We start from the raw sequence: 20,674 nt of genomic DNA, 5'->3' as shown, positions 1-20,674 counted from the left end.
CTAAGTAGCACCAAAACCCTCCTTCAACAGCACCTAATAAACCTCCTAGCCATCACTAGCTAGGTCACTGCAGCTCCAGGTTACACCCAGGAAACACAAGCTGGACTACACTGTGTAGTTAGGTATTTAGTTAGTAGTGTGTGCAGTTATTTAATCGTTTAGTTAATTTGTAAGTTAGTTAGTTAGTCCTTTCTGACCCTGAGTGAGTGAGTGAGTGAGTGAGTGTGTGTGTGTGTGTGTGTGTGTGGGGGGGGGGACCCTCCTACTCCCCTGTGTGTGCAGTGATGAATATGTGGATCCATATTTCAGTGACATGGGCAGGGCAGCATTCTCGTCAGATACAGGCCTCCACCTCTCTCCCTCCACCTCTCTCTCTCCCTCCACCTCTCTCCTTCCACCTCTCTCCCTCCACCGCTCTCCAGCTTTCTCCCTCCACCTTCCTCTCTCCAGCTTTCTCCCTTTCTTCCTCCAGTTCTCTCTCTCCCTCCACCTCTCCCCCTAGTTCTCTCCCCCTAGTTCTCTCCCCCTAGTTCTCTCCCTCCAGTTCTCTCCCTCCAGTTCTCTCCCAACCATCTCCTCTCCCAGGGTACACTCTGGTTCACTACTTCACACAGCAACACAAACATGTTAATGAAACACAGCTGTTGGGTCTTTGTGGAACGGACGCCGTCCTCTAACTCCAAAGAACCCTCCGCAAAACATTCCCCCAGCCCCTCGCATCCCTGCTCACTCCCTCTCTCTCTCTCTCTGTCTCCATCGCTCACTGTCCCTCCCTCCCTCCCTCCCACCACGGCCGAGTGGCCACACTCCAGAGAATCCTTTTGTCAGCCCTGGTTTTGTAGAGCTGGAGATTGGACCCCAGAGAGACTCCCTCCCCGTCTCTCATTCACCCGCAGAACGCCACTCGTCATCACATCAGACGGTGAATGATTAAGAGGTGAGACCGGGGGTGGGCTGAATGGAGGAGGGCGTCTGAGCGGATAGCTCCTAACGTGTGAGGGTGTGAGTTTCTTTGCGCCTCTCAGGGAAGCTCTGACTCTGGGCCAAACCCTACGGCCCTGGCCAGCACACTGACACCTGGCTAGTGGTGAAGGGACCTTGCATGTGTTTGTATGCATGTGTGTGTTTGCGCATGGGATTAGGTGTGTGTGTGTGTGCGCGCATTGGGAATAGGTGTGTGTGTGTGTGTATGTGCATGGGATTAGGTGTGTGTGCGCATGGGAATAGGTGTGTGTGTGTGTATGTGCATGGGATTAAGTGTGTGTGTGACCCCCCCCCCCCCCAGGAGGGCTCCTCCAGATGTGACCTCTGATTTGAGGCTCTCTGGCAGCTGACCACCATATGCAGAGGCCTGTGCAGGTCCATTGGCTTGGTGGTTAATGGTCTGCACAGATGCCCCATTCCTGGAACTACTCCCCCTGTGTGTGTGTGTGTGTGTGTGTGTGTGTGTGTGTCCTACGGGCTAATGTCCTGTGCATTTCATGAATGTGTTTCACCAGTGCTAACACAATGGAAGATGGAACATGGGGGTCCAAGGAAGAACAGGTCCAAGGGAGAGAGAGAGAGGACTGGACAGGGCGATCGACATCAGGGGACAGCTATGTTAATGTTTGGACAAGGATGTCTGAGGGCTGGAAAGGGATTGGAAGAAGAAAATAGGAAGAGAGAGGGGGGATACAGACAAGAGGGGGAGAGAGAGGGTGAGAGAGAGAGGGTGAGAGAGAGAGAGAGAGAGAGAGAGAGAGAGAGAGAGAGAGAGAGAGAGAGAGAGAGAGAGAGAGAGATAGAGCAAGAGAGGGCGAGAGGGAAAGACAGAGAGAGATAGGGAAAGAGAGAGGAAAAGAAAAAAAAAAGACAGAGAGAGAGGGGAGAACCAGGAGTATTGACTTCAAATGGTGCAATCCAGGTTGTCCAAGTTGCATAGACAGTGTTTATGTGGTTTGGCCGATGCTGCGCGAGCGTGTGCGTGATGATGGAAATCTAACGCTCACTCAAAACAAGCCCACTGACCTTTTCATCTAACATGCCTGAATCAGTCTGAACAGGCTGCCAAGGTGGAAATGAATGAGTGCTTATTACATCAACGCCAACATCACAGGCAACTGGACCTCAGGACCAGGTGTGTGTGTGTCTGTCTGTGAATGTGTGCGTGTAGTCAGACTGTGTGTGTGTGTCTGTCTGTGAATGTGTATGTAGTCTGTGTGTGTGTGTGTGTTTGCTTTGAGAAGGTTGTCTGTATGGATTCCCTCACTGACATCGAACCCCGTTGGTCCAGCTAAAGAACCATATCTGAACATGTCAAATTAAGCGTGTCTGGGCGTCGCAGCATGTCGTGTAACAGGGGAGGGGCTATCACAGCTGCCCTCGAAGCAGCGCGCACGCCTGGGCAGGTGAGCCTGGGATGGTGGGCCTGGGCAGGTGGGCCTGGGATGGTGGGCCTGGGCAGGTGGGCCTAGGCAGGTGGGCCTAGGCAGGTGAGCTTGGGCAGGTGGGCCTGGGCAGGTGGGCTTGGGCAGGTGGGCCTGGGCAGGTGGGCTTGGGCAGGTGGGCCTGGGCAGGTGAGCCTGGGCAGGTGGGCCTGGGCAGGTGGGCTTGGGCAGGTGGGCCTGGGCAGGTGGGCTTGGGCAGGTGGGCCTGGGCAGGTGGGCCTGGGCAGGTGGGCCTGGGCAGGTGGGTCTGGGCAGGTGGGCCTGGGCAGGTGGGCCTGGGCAGGTGGGCCTGGGCAGGTGAGCCTGGGCAGGTGGGCCTGGGCAGGTGGGTCTGGGCAGGTGGGCCTGGGATGGTGGGCCTGGGCAGGTGGGCCTGGGAAGGTGAGCCTGGGCAGGTGGGCCTGGGATGGTGGGCCTCGGCAGGTGGGCCTCGGCAGGTGGGCCTGGGAAGGTGGCTCCAGCAAATTGCGTAGGCTCTTGAAGGTTACCTCGTGTGCTTGCAAGGGGGAGATAGACCCTGACCCCGGTCCGAAAAACAACCTGATTAAGAAATGTCTGCATCTGGTGGAGATGGTCCCATGGACGTGGCTGGGTTCGACAGGGTAGGATGCCTGGCAGGCTGGAGTCCTCCACCGGGGAAGAGCAGAGCCAGCAAAGGCTTGGCAGGCACAACGGCAAAACAAATGTTGGAAAAACGAAGAAATGATCTGATCTTGTTGCGGACAGAACTGCTTTACATGCAAAGTTGACGCTGCCAGGTTGTCAAACGTTCCCATCCCGTTCCAGGATTGTGAATCTCAGGATTGTGAATCTCAAACTTTAAATAAAAAAAACACACGCAAGAAATATGGTGCCGAATTGAATCACATCCGCTGGCAGAATCAATCAAAACTCACACGAACTAGACGACAAGATGCAAGCCATCTGGTAAACAGCCTCCCTCACAGCCCTCCTCAGTAGTGGGGCAGAACCCAACAATTACACCTGGAACGGAAGGTGGACAGGGTGTTCAAACCCAGTTTGACGCATGCACAACATCTCACTACCAGCCACACATCTGATCTAAGGGTGGGGAGGTGGGGGGGTGGGGGGGGGGGGCTTGCGTAACGTCGCTGGGGACACTGGGGACACTGAGGGATAGGGGTGTGGGATGGGTCCATACCCTGGTCCCACTGGGCCTGCGGCAAACCGCAGCAGATGTGCCCCCCCCCCCAACACCTTTCCTCTCCCCACAAAGCCTCACCGTCTGCCAGGCCGGGCTCTGACAACCGCTACCGTCCATGGATGTTCACAACAATAAAGCCCAACAAGACCACAGACCTTTAGTCACTTCATCAGTGGCTCTTCCATTTGAAGAGGAGTCTGGAAAGCAGCGTTCGTGTGTGTGTGTGTGTTCGTGTGTGTGTGTGTTCGTGTGTGTGTGTGTTCGTGCCTGCGTGTGTTCGTGCCTCATCTGCTCCACTGGCCTGAGGCTTCTAGCCTCTCCTGAAGTAGGTCACGTTTCCCCGTGACGTCAGAAGGCCTTCTGCCTCGCAGTCCACAGCACGCCAAGCGCTCCGCATGCCATTCCTCGCTACGACAATGGAACGTCTCTTCGGGAGGTACATCTCTCGCTCCATGGATTAGTCATTAAACAAATCCCTAGACCCATGTTTTCAGCCTGAAATACTGTGGTAAACCTCATCTAAGCTGCCTCACCGGAGGTGAGAGGTCCTGGCGATTACACACACACGAGAAGCCATACCTAAATGTCAATACACACTGTGCCATCTCCATGTGTATCAGAGCGTGGATAAGGAGGGTAGGGGAGAGCAGGGGGAGAGGAGAAGAGAGAAGGGGGAGAGGAGAGGAGAGGGGGAGAGGAGAGGAGAGGGGGAGAGAAGAGTGACTCAGAAACGCATCAGTAATCTCATTGCAAATGTCTTCGTAAGGACGAAGGCCTGTGATGATAGTGGTGATGATGGGAAAGGTGGTGATGATGATAATAGTGATGGTAGTGATTATGGTGGTGGTGATGGTGGTGTGATGGTGGTGGTGATGGTGGTGGTGATGGTGGTGTGATGGTGGTGCTGATGGTGGTGCTGATGGTGGTGATGGTGGGAAAGGTGGTGATGATGATAATAGTGATGGTAGTGATTATGGTGGTGGTGATGGTGGTGGTGATGGTGGTGTGATGGTGGTGATGGTGGTGGTGGTGATGGTGGTGTGATGGTGGTGATGGTGGTGGTGATGGTGGTGGTGGTGGTGATGGTGGTGATGGTGATGGTGGTGGTGATGGTGGTGTGATGGTGGTGATGGTGGTGGTGGTGGTGGTGGTGGTGATGGTGGTGGTGGTGGTGGTGGTGATGGTGGTGTGATGGTGGTGATGGTGGTGGTGGTGGTGGTGGTGGTGATGCAAAGGGAGTGGTGATGTTGGTTTAGGAGAGGAGAGGAAAAGAGATTAGAGGAGAGGAGGCTGCTGGACGAGATGAGGTGTCTGGGGTTGGGTGTGGAGATTTAATTTCAGCCACGCCAAGAGTAGGGCAAGCAGGGATCTGTAGAGGATGAAGGGAACAGCTACTAATGGAAAACATTAGAAAGGCAGAGGGGAGAGAGGAACCTGACACGGCCTATGGCGAAAAACCATTAAAGTAAAGGCACGTTCATCTTCTTCTCATTGCTGTGACTTAGGATTTTCAATTTAAATTCTCCCCCCTGACACACACAGACACAGAAACAGCCATTTTCATGAATATACAGCTATTGTCATGTAGCTTGAGAACATCCAGACCCAGAGCAGCCAGTCTCTGGTGTTTTACAGACAGCCTTATCAGCCGGGTCCCATGGCTCTCTCTCGATTCGTCTCCATTCTCAGTTGTCATGCAAAGCCTGAACTTGAGGCAGTGTCCACTCATCATGGCCTCTCTTGCCTAAGGAGAGAGTTTGGGTGCCCAGGGAGATGAACCAAACGGCCCCTATCTTAGCTCCACAGAACCCAGTCTAGCTAAGAACACTCACACACACACACACCTACACTTACACACACAAATACACACAGCCGTGCCATAGACATAGACCTGTCAGTCCCAGCCATTGATCGCGACCGGGCACAAACGGATGTCACCAATACAAGAGCACGTTGAAGCAGTCAGCCAGTCACGTCTCCTAGCAACACAAGGGAGGGGGGGACAACAAATCAATGACCCCTGGTCCAGTTAGCCAAAGGAGAGTGTGTGTGTGTGTGTGTGTACGTGTGTGTGTGTGTGTGTGTGTGTGTATACGTGTGTGCATGCGTGTGTGTGTGTGTGCATGCGTGTGTATGCATGCGTGTGTGTGTGTGTGTTAGCAGGTGATTACAGTGTTGGCGGAGAGGGAGTGGGGGGATTGATCCAGACCTTTACTGTAGTCCTTACGTAAAGCCTGAGGATTGCACAGGGACCTGAGGGGGGGCACAGGGACCTGACAAAGAGCACAGGGACCTGACAAAGAGCACAGGGACCTGACAGAGAACACAGGGACCTGACAAAGAGCACAGGGACCTGACAGAGAACACAGGGACCTGACAAAGAGCACAGGGACCTGACAAAGAGCACAGGGACCTGACAGAGAACACAGGGACCTGACAGAGAACACAGGGACCTGACAGAGAGCACAGGGACCTGACAAAAAGCACAGGGACCTGACAGAGAACACAGGGACCTGACAGAGAACACAGGGACCTGACAGAGAACACAGGGACCTGAGGGGGGGCACAGGGACCTGACAGAGAGCACAGGGACCTGACAGAGAGCACAGGGACCTGACAAAGAGCACAGGGACCTGACAGAGAACACAGGGACCTGACAGAGAACACAGGGACCTGAGGGGGGGCACAGGGACCTGACAGAGAGCACAGGGACCTGACAGAGAGCACAGGGACCTGACAAAGAGCACAGGGACCTGACAGAGAACACAGGGACCTGAGGGGGGGCACAGGGACCTGAGGGGGGGCACAGGGACCTGACAAAGAGCACAGGGACCTGACAGAGAGCACAGGGACCTGTTGGAGAGCACAGGGACCTGATGGAGAGCACAGGGACCTGACAGAGAGCACAGGGACCTGTTGGAGAGCACAGGGACCTGATGGAGAGCACAGGGACCTGACGTCTGACGTAGCGTGCGTGAGTGCGCAGGGTTAAGCCGTAGATGCGTGGAGGACTATCTTTCCTCGGAGCTCCTCTCTATCAAACCCTCACGACAACGTCCACCGCTCGCTCAGAAGGCATCTTAAACCTTAAGACACCACCAGCTCTCTTCCCTCCAGAGAAACCACCTTCCACATGAAATAACAGTGAATCAAATTTGACAGAAAAGTTTCATCTACAAGCTAACTAGTTTGAGCTATGGCCTATATTGAAGCTTGTGTGTGTACAATAACATTGTACTAATCAGCTGCCTGCTGTTGCACCCTCAGGGACAATTCTGGCAAATAAAGTTAATTAGGAAATGCAATAGTCAAAGCAATCTGTGATCTCTCTGAGAGAATATTATCTCGTATTTGGACTAAAATAGGACAATTTACTTTTTTACCGGGAATTTGTGTTCTTGTTCTGTTGGGGGACTGTTTTACTGACTGTGCTGAAGCTGTGTCGGCAGACTGTGTCATCAAACCTCTGGACAGGACACCTCTTCACTACCAGTTATGTGCTTCCAAATCAGGACATACCATCTCCTCTAAAATTAGCTAATACATTCATATAAATACAGGACCAGACCACAACCATGCAGGACCAGACACAATAACCATCCTGTAAATATGGAACCAGACCACATACCAAACCAGAACAAAAACCCTAAATACAAAATCTGACCACAACCAAACGCGTAGAGAACTAGATTACAGCCATTCATGTAAATATAGAACCAGACCAGACCACGACCAAACGTCACACCTTTAAGATCTCCTTAATTGAAAGTGACAGTGAGAAAAAACGTCCCTCAGACCAAAACCTGAGACCTGCCCCAGCAAGGAGCGAAACAGCCCCAACAGACAGACAGACAGATGTACAGACTGAATTTTTTCTTCTTCTTCTTTCTAGAACATATTCTCAGACTTCAACATACCACTGAGAAGGGAACAGCGCCGGCCTTGTTTCCAGCAGGGACCCAGGTCTTACCATGCAGAGGCTACAATAACAAGCTTCCTCTCTTCGCTCTAGCCAACCAGATGGCCGCAGAGCCTGCTACCTCCCGACTGCAGCGTTCTTCCAGCCAAAACACTGACATGAGTGCGGAAATGTAGAATACGTTTAGGCGTCTGTCTACTTTGTGTTGGAGCGGAGGCAAGGGGAGCTGTGGCAAGCAGGCATATCTACCAGGTAGAAGTTTCAGGGAGAGGGGAGGGGTGAATCATCAGAACCACAGGACAACAGAGGTCCAAACTGTGAAATTCCAGGACTTCCTCAGAGAGAGCCAAATGTTCCCTCACGTCCGTTGAACTTTGGTTGACTAACGAGCAGAGAAGCTGGCTCTGTTTCCTTCACCGTCTCAGAGACGAGGGGAACAAGCCTCGTTCACACCGCCTCTTTGACTCGGCACGGGTCAAAGGTGAACCACGTCACCACTCGTAGGTCCTGCAGGTTTCCAAGAAGGAGAATGCATGCAAGTGATTACTGTCATGCGCGCACACGGACACACACACACACACGCTTCCTGTTCCTGGTGGTTAGAGTGAGAGTGGCCCATTCATTCGCTGAGGCCAGCTGCACACCTGGTGACAGACCAGGATGGTGGTGTTGGCTCAGAGGAGGGGGGGAGGGGAGGAGGAGGGTAGGGTAGGGGAGGAGGAAGGGGGGGGAGTAGAGGAGGAGGGATGGGAGGGTAGGGGAGGAGGATAGGGGAGGAGGAGGATAGGGGGTTGGGGAGGAGGATAGGGGGTCTGGGAATTGGGAATTGGGGGGGGGGTGGGGGAGGAGGGATGGGGGGTCAGGGGAGGAGGAGGATAGGGGAGGAGTTGGGAGGAGGAGGGAATGGGGGGGGGGGGGGTGTGCAGGACTCCAGATGAATGCTGCTGAACCTGCACATTCCAGCCCGTTTAGCAGCAGAGGAAGCAGAGGAATGTCCCCTCATGTAAAGGATCACTGTCTGAACGGCAGGCAGGTACTCTGATGAAAAAGCCCCCGGGGATACAGAGAAAGATGAAAGGAAAGGGCAACACGTCGAGTTCCAGCAAGTGACGAACGGCCATTTCGAATCCTTAGCGGCGCCTGCAGTGGTATGGGTCTTTATCAGAAGGGGGAGTGCGAAAACATTCCTAGATAGTTGCTCACACTCTTTTGAGTTTACTAACACACATGCACATGTAATAACCACAACCCCCCCCCCCACACACACACACATACATAAACATGTGAGCACACACACACAGACATTTGGCAAGAACATTTTGTTCACCTCGGAAAATATCTTCCCTCGTTCTAGGGTAACCCAGAAGCCTCACTACCGTAATTGCTTTAGTCTGGAGGGTCAAATCAACCCACAAGTGATTGGCTGCATTTCTTTCTTGTAAGTTGCCTTTAAACACGAGTGCGTGTGCTAGGAATGGGTCTCACAGACTCAAGCTTCGCTCAGCTATGAAGATGTCTTTGGGCACTCGTGGTGCTAGAAGCTCTTTGTGTTCATGTGAGGACATCCAAACCTCTCAGGCCCCCCCCCCCCCATCTTCGTCCCCATGGTTACCACATGTCGGACGGGTCAGTGGATCCAACGTGGGGACATGTGCTATAGCTGCCATCTTAAAAATGAATAAAGAACTCCTTATCTTGACCGGGACCTAGGGTTGTGTACAGGTCTTGTGCTTGATGGCGGGTCATTGGTAATCCATAGTCTTGCTCGCCCTGCAGAAGAGGAGGCCGTGGGCTGTGTGTGCTGCATGTGAACTGCCAGCTGCCTGATCCCCATCACCCACCCACAGGTGTCAACAGATCTGGGCTCTGGGCGTGGGGCTCTGGGCGTGGGGCTCTGGGCTCTGGGCGTGGGGTTCTGGGCGTGGGGCTCTGGGCGTGGGGTTCTGGGCTCTGGGCGTGGGGCTCTGGGCGTGGGGCTCTGGGCGTGGGGTTCTGGGCTCTGGGCGTGGGGTTCTGGGCGTGGGGTTCTGGGCGTGGGGTTCTGGGCGGGGGGTTCTGGGCGGGGGGTTCTGGGCGGGGGGTTCTGGGCGTGGGGCTCTGGGCGTGGGGTTCTGGGCTCTGGGCGTGGGGCTCTGGGCGTGGGGCTCTGGGCGTGGGGCTCTGGGCGGGGGGTTCTGGGCGGGGGGTTCTGGGCGTGGGGCTCGGGGCGTGGGGCTCGAGAGGAGTGACGAGGCTCTGCTGTTAGCTGCCAACTGGGCAGAGGTAAAACATACAGATCTGGGGGAGAACAACCCCCCGTCCTGTCCGGCCCCCCTCCCTGGCAACACTATGCTCAAACGCAAATCTCTCTCGCCATTCAGGGGGGGGGGGGGGGGAGTAAGCCTGCTGTTTTGCCTAGTTACTAAGCAAAACCTCAAATGACCTACTTTCAATCCTTCCAACCCCCCGAATCCACTATCCCGCCATCCCCAACCGTCCCTCCATTCCTCAGTAGTACACACTGGGGCTGGACAGAGATTGGGAAACGTGACGAGTTCTGCCTCAATCTCAAGACACGGATAGCTGCTTCCTCTCCAGATGGCGGTTTTGAGTCTAGCCCAGAGGCCAGAATCAGTCCCAAAAAAACTTCATATCCCACAAGGCTTTGAGTTTGGATATAGATCTCCACAAAGGCAAGAGTGTGCAGTGGTCCAGTGAGATTTTTCAAGACTGTCACTGAAATGTCTGAACGAAATACAATTCAAATGCTACTAGAGTACATGTGCAAACCGCAACTGGAAACATTCTACAACCAATAATTGTGTTTGGAAGCGTTAGCACAGGAAGTCATTATTATAGATTTTAAGAATATCTTTATCATCCAAGTTGAGAAAGAATTTCCTCTGCTGGCTGGGATAATATTTGTGTTGCTGTCAGAGAGGATGGAGAGCAGAGCGTGTGTGTGTGTGTGTGTGTGTGTGTGTGTGTGTGTGTGTGTGTGTGTGTGTGTGTGAGACAGAGGAGAGAGCTCTCCGGTGGCTGTTAGGTCGCCTTGCTACAATCCAATCAGTACAGAGCTTCACACGGAAGGCCAATCGAACGCTTTCTCAGCATTCCAGGTCCAACGCAACTGCCTCAAATAAGTTGACTGAAAACATGTAACCTGTAGTGTCATGTGGAATGCAGGAAGGCTCCAATGGGAAGCCTAGATTGTCGGAAAGTCGACGATATAGTTTGTCTTCGGTGGATGTCTTGGATGGAGAGGAAAGGAAATGAGACGACAGCAGTGATGTTTAGCGCACGACGCCTGGGACAGTCAGTCCCCCCCCTCAGTTCATTCTCTCCAGCTGGAGCACATCAGGCTGAGCTGTCACCCCGTATTATGGATTCAAAGCCCTGGATCTCTCAAAGTGGTGCAACTGCATCAGCTAATAATGACTTTCTTTTATTGCGTCAGCCGGAAGGACCCCTACTTACAGCAGTGATGGATGCAGCCCTTCTGTAATCACAAAGATCAGAAAGAGGGAGAAAACGCCTGTTTATTAAATCTGCGATTTCTCCAGAGGAAGATGCCTGCCCCGCTCACAGGCACCAGCGGGCCAGGACCAATGGCGCTTCAGAAAGGCGAGAGGGAGGGAGGCGAAACAGAAGGATTCCTCTTTGCTCTGTTTATTTTGTGAATAAACTGTTTTTATACAGTGAGCATCAATCTGAAGAGTTTTATATAGTAATACACTTAGGAACTGTGGGAGAGACAGTCTGGGGAAAAAAACGAAGACGTTTCAATGACACGGCTCAAGGCAGCGGTACATACGTCTCCCTTCCTCAGAGAACGTTTCTCGTACCTAGACGCAAATGTGACGCACGGTTTCGAATCTCCAAGTACATTTTTTGTAAACATAATTGCTTTGTAAACTAATGGACGCAAATTAAAGCACCCCCCCAACAACAGCATGGAGGACGATCCAGTGTTCTCCAACATGGCTGCCCTCATTTCACATGTGGCCGCACAGTCAATCACGACAGTGGCTTAGATAAGTCAGCGAGACATGCTCCACTCCTCCCTGAGTCAGCATGCGGTCGCACTGATGACCCCCCCAGTCAGCCCCCCCCCCCCCCCCCCGGATTGTGTGACCCTTGTTAGTAAGGCCAGAGAGTGTGTGTGTGTGTGTGTGATGACTCCCATTGGTCAGTCTGGGCATGTTTACACTACAGGACCACACAGACAAGACACGACTCGTACAGCATCTGTACACCATGTGTGTCTCAGTTTCAGAGAGGACGTTTGCCACCAGTCAGCTTTGCATCACCACCCCCCCCCCCCCACCCCCCACCAGGGAGGAGGACGCTGCTAGTAATAGAAGCATCAAAGTGTCAAATCGAAAGGCCAAACAATATTTAGCTAATTGCATTAGGACAGTGGTCGATTCTGATCTCTTCTGACTGTAATGGTTTCCAGCCTTCACTAGGGGGCTCTACCCAGGAACCAGGTGAGCCAGTCCCTCTCAGACACGTTGTCGGCCTCTTGTATCATCATCTTTACTCAGAGCTTTACAAGCGTTAGACAGAGTTTCCATGGAATCTGTCTGGAAGGCTTTGTGAATTCAGCAACAAACAAAAACCACATGTCGACGAACTGGGGCTATTTTTCTCCGATCAATGTTAAGCACTCGAAAATGTGCAAACTAGGCTGCCTTGATTTGATGGCCTGTTTTATCACTTGTTTTTACCACTGTTCATACTCTGCATCCTGGAAAATAACAACCTTATAGTGTCTGAGCACAAGTGTGGCTGTAGAGTTGCTTATTTCATTTGAGACTAACAAATAACTTGCAACTATGAACTTATGGCGGGGAGTGAATTTGTCAAATCAAAATATTATTGCGCCTACTTCTCACAAGTGAATATTGCAATATACTGCTGCAGGCCGCGGGCGAGGAACCACAGTGTGCAAAGAGGAACAATAAATCTGAGGTAATCAGCTCACAGACAGAGCTCATCAGACTGCCACTTGCAAGAGAGGGCTTTGTGTGTTGGGTGTTGTGAATCTCCTCGCCACAACAAGGTGGGTACAGCTCTTTAAGAACAAAAACAGCAGACTGTAAATGATTCAATCAGAGCCATCTGGGGGCAGATGCTTGTTTGTGTGGACCCTGTAAATGTTCAATGCAAAGCGCTCATCTGCATCGGTTTTCTGCCCCATCACTCACCATACAGAAACATCACACACACACACACACACGGACACACACAGAGAGAGAGACACAACATTCCTCTCCTAGTTGATCCAGCCCGGCTGTTTTCAACAGGACAGGGCCACAGACGCACTCCCATCCCTGTGTCTCTCAGACAGGGTAAGCTCACAACTACACACAACACACATATGGAACATCCAAGCAGCCATTACTCCACACATAGGGGGTGTGGGAGGGTGAGTGTGTGAGGGGGGGGGGGGGGGGCTGACTGGACCACAAAGAAAAATAAACATGCCTCCCCCCCCAGCCCACCTCTCCCCGCGCTAACCATCCCTGAGAGACGAGGCATCTTTTCAAGTGGCCAAGCCGACACAGCCTCCCTCCCAGGTCTCCGACCCTCTGACTGCGCACAGGGTCACAATGAGGGTCTTTGATCAGACAGAGAAATCTGTTTTGCGTTGAAATACTCGGCGCGCTCATTGATTTTCCATAGGGTGGGGACGTCCGACCCCAGAGCCTGGCAGGGCTGAAGGAGCGAAGCGCCTCTGACCTTCTGGAGCGGAGCGCAGCTACGTTCTGTGTCAGTCATGACTAAGAGAGCAGGCCACAACTGAGCACAGCTTGATTTTCCAAAGAGCTGAGGACAGGAGGACTAAAAGGGTGAGGGAGCGCATACACCAAAATCCATACTACCAAAGCTGGATGTATAATTAACTTTTCTTTTCTTTTTTTAAGTACAAACAATAACAAGTTTAAATATGCTGCCTCTTCATATGCGTGGGAGAGTTTAGAGGGATGTTTTGACCTTCCAAAAGCATCCCTACAAATGACATTAAACTTGAAAATACTTCATAATTGGGTCTGATAATGTCAATCTAAATTATATGTGTTGGTTTCAGTTGAAACCGCACTGCCACTTATTTCACTATTTTCATGTTGACTATTTATTTTGTTGAGTATTGTTCTGATCAATATGAAAAATAAAGACAACTTATATTTTACAGAATTGAAATAAAACACAAATGGACAGCTACAATGGAAATAAGTATCCAATCCTATGGCTCTTGCATGATTATTTCTTTCTGAAGTAATGACTATTCACTTATCCATCTCAAAGCCACATACATGCTCAGGCAGCAAAGACACTTCATAGAATTTTTTTTGTAACCAAATAGAAGTGAATGAATATATAATATACCTAATAATACAAAATGTAATAACCCTTCCATGTAAATCAGTATTGGTATTATTATTTGTTTTCATATTTGTCATTGGTAATAATAATAATAACAATCTAATTATTGTAATGTATTTGATGTAGATATAGTTTGAGCTAAAATTCGAACACATAATTTGCTAAATCAAACCACTGAGTCCAGGAAGTCCAATGGGACTTGCAGTAAGACAAAAAGTCCTTACCTGATCCCTCTGAATGCATGGCAGCGATGTTCTCCGGTGTGACTTGCTGTTGGGCTGACTGTGTGCCATGTCTGAGGATATCACTGAGCTGGACCTCCTTCGCCTTTTAAATACAGGGATCTCTTCCCTCGTTCCAGTCACGGAGGTACAGCCCTCCTTATGTCCCCCTTGGTTGGGAAGGAGCTTGTCAGCATACCTCGCCAGTAGGATGCCGAGCACTCCGACCAGGTACGCCACGTACGGTCTCCAAGTGGCCCGTACTTTGTGCAACGAAATGAGTGAGATAGTTCTGACCACACTGATGAAAACAATGACAGAGATGCCCTGATTCAGTCGCGCTACCATGAGTGCGCCGGTGGCCAGGCAAGCGAACACGACCACAGCCGCTGACGCGAAAGAAAACAGCTGTTCATCCGTCCCGTGCAGGAGAGACCACGCGGCTGCTTCGCCAAGGTGGCACAACGTTAAAAGAAAAAGGGCGGTTTGGATAAGAACTCCACAGCGAATCAAATACAGACCTACCCAAAAAAAGGCACATACAAGGGAAAATAATAGCGAAATCAAATGCCACCAAGTTTGCAACAGCTCTCCTACGCAGGCTGAATCAAAATGAACTGAAGATCCGGATAGTCTGCTGTCACTGCTACAGCTCGGCTCAGTTTTCCAGTCTGCGAAGGTAACCACCAGAGCGAGAAAAACCGAAAGCGACCCCACGCACACCGCACACCGGAGTCTTTGAGAACTCCATATTTTACTCAGAATTAGGCTCAACCACGACTCATAGTCTTGGTCGCGGCACAGCGGGATGACACATGTTTTCACATAACCGTTGCGATCTGGTACCCTGAAGCTTTTTTCATGAGTGCTGCTCCGTACACCGCTACTGTCAGATTCTACTGGCATCGCCATCACTCAAATGGCAAATATGGAAGTATATGAGGAAGTCTATAGACCAGCGGGTTATGGGACGGGGCATGAGTTATATCGATGCAGAGTGGTTGACGGAGCAGCCGAACCCCTTTTACGCACATTTAAGATGACTTAAAGATAGCAACAACAAGAAATATGGCAAAAAAAAACTGATACGCACAAAAGAGAGTCTCAATTTATGCATGGTGACGGTCTGTGTCTGAGAGCATTATGTTATGTTCCTTCAGGTAGGCTACAACAAGAAAAGCACGGAATGCCTCGATACAATGAAGCAGTGAGGCAGAATGACAGACCTATTCTTGACGTTACAGATCTAGGCCATTGCTTCCCTCACATTATCCACACATCCCGTGGTGCCCTCCTTTATGGCGCTGAGTCTCAGAGTTATTTAGCTGTTTTTTTTTATCTCCTCCCGTTTCAATCCTTTCTTCTTCCACCACCACCAGTCTTTACAAAACACGAGTGCCTTCCCAGGTAGCTTAAACACACGCACATTTTCTAAAGTACTTGGGGTGTCCCCGGTCCTTTGTTAAGTGAACCTCACGAAATCGAAATTGGTTCCCGTTGCCTTCGAGTATAAACAGAAATGAAATCTTTAATTGCTTCAGTGCGCTTCGGTCGTTGAGTCCTGATGTTGTGAAGTGAAAGAGGGGGAGCCGGAATGTAAGTCATCAGCTCTCCCGTGCATGAGAGTGTGAGTGTTGTGCCTCGGCTCATTCACACCCCCGATTTCATTCGGCACAAAAGGGAGCACAGTGCGACGCAGGAGATCCCCCTTGAATCCTTAAAACCCTACCCAGCTCGCGCAGTGGACGCTGTCTTTTCTATATTGATTTCTTTTATTTGTTTGTCGACTATTGCATCGTTTTGCCTCGTGCCATTGTTGGTTTATCAATAAATTGAATGGAATTGAATAGCCTAAAACCAAATAGCTGTTTAGCCAACATTATTTTGTAATTTTCTAAGGAAATCCAAACAAATGGCAGTGTATTTATTTCTTTGTTAAAAAAGGTTAAAGAATTGTTTGCCTCAAATAGATGTTCCTACTCCATCTTTAATAAGTAATTTAAATATTTATCCTAATGAAGTGTCAGTTGTGATATGTGTGATGTATGAAGGTCAATCACTGTGGGAGGATCACATCAATGTTTCAGAAGGTACTGAACACATGTCCTTATATGTGTATGCACGTGTCTACCTACAGTACACATATGGGCACAATACACACTCCCTCGCATGCACACACACACACACACACACACTCACACACCCACCCACATAGACACGCAAACACATTCAAAGTTCAACCTTTGAGGCAATTGAACATCTGGACTTCTTATACTTGGAGAATATATAGAAGAGTTCAAAACAGATAGTCCTATTCATGCCATGCTCAAATATTCTCTATTTCCGTGTTCTGAGTCTCACAGAGGAAATCGCTAAGAACACTAGTTTTTAATAACCCAATCTAGGGAGAGTGGTCGACGGCGCTCGTCAGACTGAGATAGCTTCTCCTTGAAGTTCCTGGCTGTCCGTCTCAACAGGAGTTCCTCCCGTGTGCGAAGTGTGGTCGGCACTCCCATCGCTATCTACTGAGTGTCAACTGTGTTTAGTTGTGTGTTGGGAGGGGGGGCCAGTGCTGCGAACAGGGAGCGATAGCAGCTGAAGGAGGTTAGGGCCTGGGTTGTTGAGGAAGCTGCCCGTCATCTCCCAGCATGTTCCCGAGGGTGTCAGACTCAGCTCTGGATCACATGCAGCGCTGTCAGCCCACGCCTTCATATTCTTTCATATCATATTTAACATACAATAGTGTTAACACCTCATCATACTTAATTACACAGCAATTCCTGTGTAACTTGAATGCTTTTACTATCAGTAGCGCTATGAGTAACTGTGCAAGTGTTGTTGACAGTTGGATTTGTCTATTCCGGGAGAGAGGTGGAAGAGTGGTCAGCTTATGGGAGGAGATCAACATGACTCCTGCACACTAGAGGTGTAGGGAGCCAGTTTAGTCTGCTTGTAATACACCGTTCCCCTGTCCGTGGCCAGGCAGGTTGTTGTCGTTTTTCTTCGCCAATGAATTATTCAGGAAAGCCTATCTTTACTTAAATCTAGCCTTGGAGGTGGTGGGGGCAGGGTATTAAAAGGTTATTAGCTGAATTGACCTGAGAGAGAGGAAGAGAGAGAAAGAACTTCATTTACTTTGTTTTTCTTCACTTTCTCACAGGCTATGAATATGTGGAAGATATGACTGCAGAGAGAAAAACAGCATAAGTCATCGTGTGTCAACGCAGACCCCAAGCCGAAGCCTTTCTGTTATTCATGTCATCAGATCAGACAGCCACACAGCTGGCCGTAGTTTGCATAACAATGATCAGGAACAGGGGTTATCAGGTTCAGCTGTTTGTTTTTTTGTCTTCTCTCAGAGAATACGAAGCGTTCCAGTCTCCAACCCTGGAAGATCCCAGCCAATCACATGGTTCCCTGGAAGATCCCAGCCAATCACATGGTTCCCTGGGAGATCCCAGCCAATTGCATGGTTTCCTGGGAAATCCCAGCAAATCACATAGTTCCGCTTTAAACATGATTTATTCTACTCGGGACAAGTTTGTTGTGAAACTCCTGTCTTTTCTGTAATATTTCAGCAGGCCCCTCTGAATTACCCCAAATAATTTTTACAACTGGGGACTTTTTTACGGAGACCAATTCATCGGACATCTGGTTTGGTTCTTGTTGAAGGGTCAGCAATCCATCTCATTGCAAACCTCACTGTGGCCCTGTGGGCCAGAAATGACCATGTGACGCATTTTCAGGAAGTGTTTTGGGGTCGGCGATCTGGTTGCTTTTACAGATCACATTTCTGCCTTTGTCTGGCTGCTCATGTTTACTGTTGAACCATGGAGGCTGGTCTTCTCTGCTTTCTACATGTTGAACTACATGACAGTAAGACCAAAAGTGTTGCCTTCCTACAAACTAACCTTGTAAAAGAGCATTAAAATAAGCATGATTAGAATCTTATTTATGATTATAAAAGCTAAGAGCAGGTTTTTCTTAGCTATAATCAAGTCAACTATAAGCTGTCTGTAATTATCATGTACATGTTTTTACATATTTTTTTTTAATGTATGTTGGAAGGAGCAGTGATAGAGATGAAAGTTTCAATTTATGACGCTTCAAAAGGAGCTTTGAACTAAATTAGAAGAGGAGAAAGACATGCAGAGAGGTGTACGATGTGATGGAAATGGGTTTACATTTAGTTTGACGCTTGTGTGTGGAGGGGAGCAACACGGGCAGTGTGTTTATAGACCCTGATAGGCAGTTCTTGGCCTCGAGTCAAGTTTCCATTGAGGTGCTAGGGGCACGCCCCCCTCAATCCCTATGTCCTCCCTTCCTTCCCTCATTCCCTCTGTCCTCCATCTCCTCTCCTGCTTTCACCTCTCCTTCCCCCTTTCTATCTTTGTTTTTCCCTTTCCTCTCGTTTCTGTTCTTCTGTTTTTCTCTCTCATCTCTTACCTCCTCCCCTCCCCTACACAACCCCCTCTCCCCCGTCCCCATTCCCCCACATGCTCTCTCTATCTCCTCTCACCTTCTCTCCCTCCGTTTCTCTCTCTATCTCGCTCTCGATCTTTCGACCCATACCCAGCCATGCAGTATTACTACACTCCACAGGGGCCTTGTGCAGCGCATAGGGAATCAACAATCCTTGTGTCTCTTTAGACTAGTATGGATCTCACAGACCCAGGTTTATCATACTGCAGCTAAGTCATGGGAAAACACATTAGAGAATCAATCCAAAAACATTTAAACTGCCTATTTTAAGTACCGTATTATGTTGGACAGCGTGAGTCAATCATTCCTCATCTCACGTGGGTATACATTTGAGAATCAAATCCAATCAGAATCCAATCAAATCTAAATCGAATTTAGCTTGTATAGCCCTTTTTACAAGCGAAGTCGCAGTGAGCTTCACAGACACCCACAGAACTGCACCTAAGCCAAAGACCCTCAGAGAAAACAGTGGAAAAACAGTCAAATGTAAGAAACCTTTGGAGGACAAATTCAGTGAGGGATCTCCCCCTCCTGAGACAGTCGGTGGCACAGAGAGATGCAGGCCTTAGGCTGGACACATTATGGAGCAAGAGATGGATGATAAAGCCCAGACATCCAGAGTTTCAAATCAGTAGAGTATCCACATCGCTCCACACTTGTGTCCTTCAGTTTAGACCTGTGCACAGAGCTGGGAAGCATAGGGTCAGCCCTTGTTGACAGGACGGATGGTAGGGGTGGGAATCTTTTAAGACCTCACGATTCAATGCAAATCGATTCTTGGGGTCACGATTTGATTAAAAATCTATTCACAACTTTTTTGCGATTTTTAATCAAAACTTTTTTTAAATAAAAAAAATCATCATAAAATAAAAAATAACAAACAAAAACATATCTGAATCGATGTGAATCGCTAGAAGACTGAATCGCAATTGAAATGTGAACCGATTATGAACCGACTCTGTTTGGTCCATGATAGGAAACTGATGTCTATGTTGGCAACAAGATCTGATGTTGGCAAACCAGCGACCTGGCAAATGTTGACAACTTAACCCCCACACCAGGCTACTAGACTTCAGACTTACTCTTATGAATATATTCTATTATTCTAATTTAAACCCATTACAGTCCAATGAGTTAAGGGCATTAGATACAAGATAACTCTGCAATAACAAAGCTCCATGGATGAGATGGTAGAAAGAGAATAAATAATGATCTCAAACGTTCAGAAGAAAGATGAGACTAAACCAATCCTGATGCTGTCAAGGGCAATCCCTGTTGGATTGTTAGATCCTAGCTCATTAAATAGGGATAACTTGAAATACGTATCGCAGTCTGTCAAAGGTGGAACTGTAAGGATGACTGTTTAAAAAACAGCTTCCGCTGTGATTGCTAGCCCTGTGGGTTTGCCTACAACCTCCTAGACAAGGTTTACTCTGACACAGCAAGGGAACATGTGGAGTTCCCAGTGTTTCAGTACAAACAATCAGTTTTGCATGATCGCACGCACACACACAGACACGCTCATCCAGGTGTTCATGCTTACACACACACACACACACGAGTGCAGCATGCTACACACGTCCACACACACACACATATTTACATTGTGAATGAATAGACAGCACCTTGCTTTGGAGAACAACAATTTTTGAGACTCGAGGTCGAGAATTGGGAAATAATTTGAAAAGAGGTGCTTGGTTCACACTTTGGGGTGAGAATGCTGCAGGCAGAGGCAGAAGCAGAGGCAGAGAGAGAGAGAGAGAGAGAGAGAGGCAGAGAGAGAGAGAGAGAGAGGCAGAGAGAGAGAGAGAGAGAGGCAGAGAGAGAGAGGCAGAGAGAGAGAGAGGCAGAGAGAGGCAGAGAGAGAGAGAGAGAGAGAGAGAGAGAGAGAGAGAGAGAGAGAGAGAGAGAGAGGCAGAGAGAGAGAGAGAGAGAGAGAGAGAGAGAGAGAGAGAGAGAGAGAGAGAGAGAGAGCTAGAACACCAGCCTTGGATGAATAATGCACTTCAAACGCTCTGAGGACAGAAGAGTAGCCTTACATTAATTACATAGAGAAGACAAAAGAAGAAAAAAGTACCTTGTATAAGTT

General features: G+C 49.5%; 1 protein-coding gene across 3 annotated transcripts in view; it reads right to left on the bottom strand.

Annotated features, from left to right (window-relative positions):
- Nucleotides 1–20,674, bottom strand: part of pde3a (phosphodiesterase 3A, cGMP-inhibited) — a 72,017-nt gene that overhangs the window by 47,638 nt on the left and 3,705 nt on the right. The window contains exon 1 of one of the 3 annotated variants that reach the window (XM_084672606.1): nt 14,107–15,015. The exons of 1 other annotated variant lie outside the window; for it this stretch is intronic. In XM_084672606.1, coding sequence (XP_084528732.1) covers nt 14,107–15,015 — 909 coding nt within the window. Of the gene's footprint in view, nt 1–14,106; nt 15,016–20,674 lie in introns of those variants that run through there. One more of the 3 variants, XM_084672607.1, reaches the window with a different exon arrangement.

The sequence above is a fragment of the Hypomesus nipponensis genome, chromosome 14 (assembly GCF_054491055.1).
Source record: "Hypomesus nipponensis isolate SF chromosome 14, ASM5449105v1, whole genome shotgun sequence".
Taxonomy (NCBI): Eukaryota; Metazoa; Chordata; class Actinopteri; order Osmeriformes; family Osmeridae; genus Hypomesus; species Hypomesus nipponensis.
The sequence above is the reverse complement of the archived record's forward strand: the minus strand, read 5'-3'. Positions and strand labels throughout refer to the sequence as shown.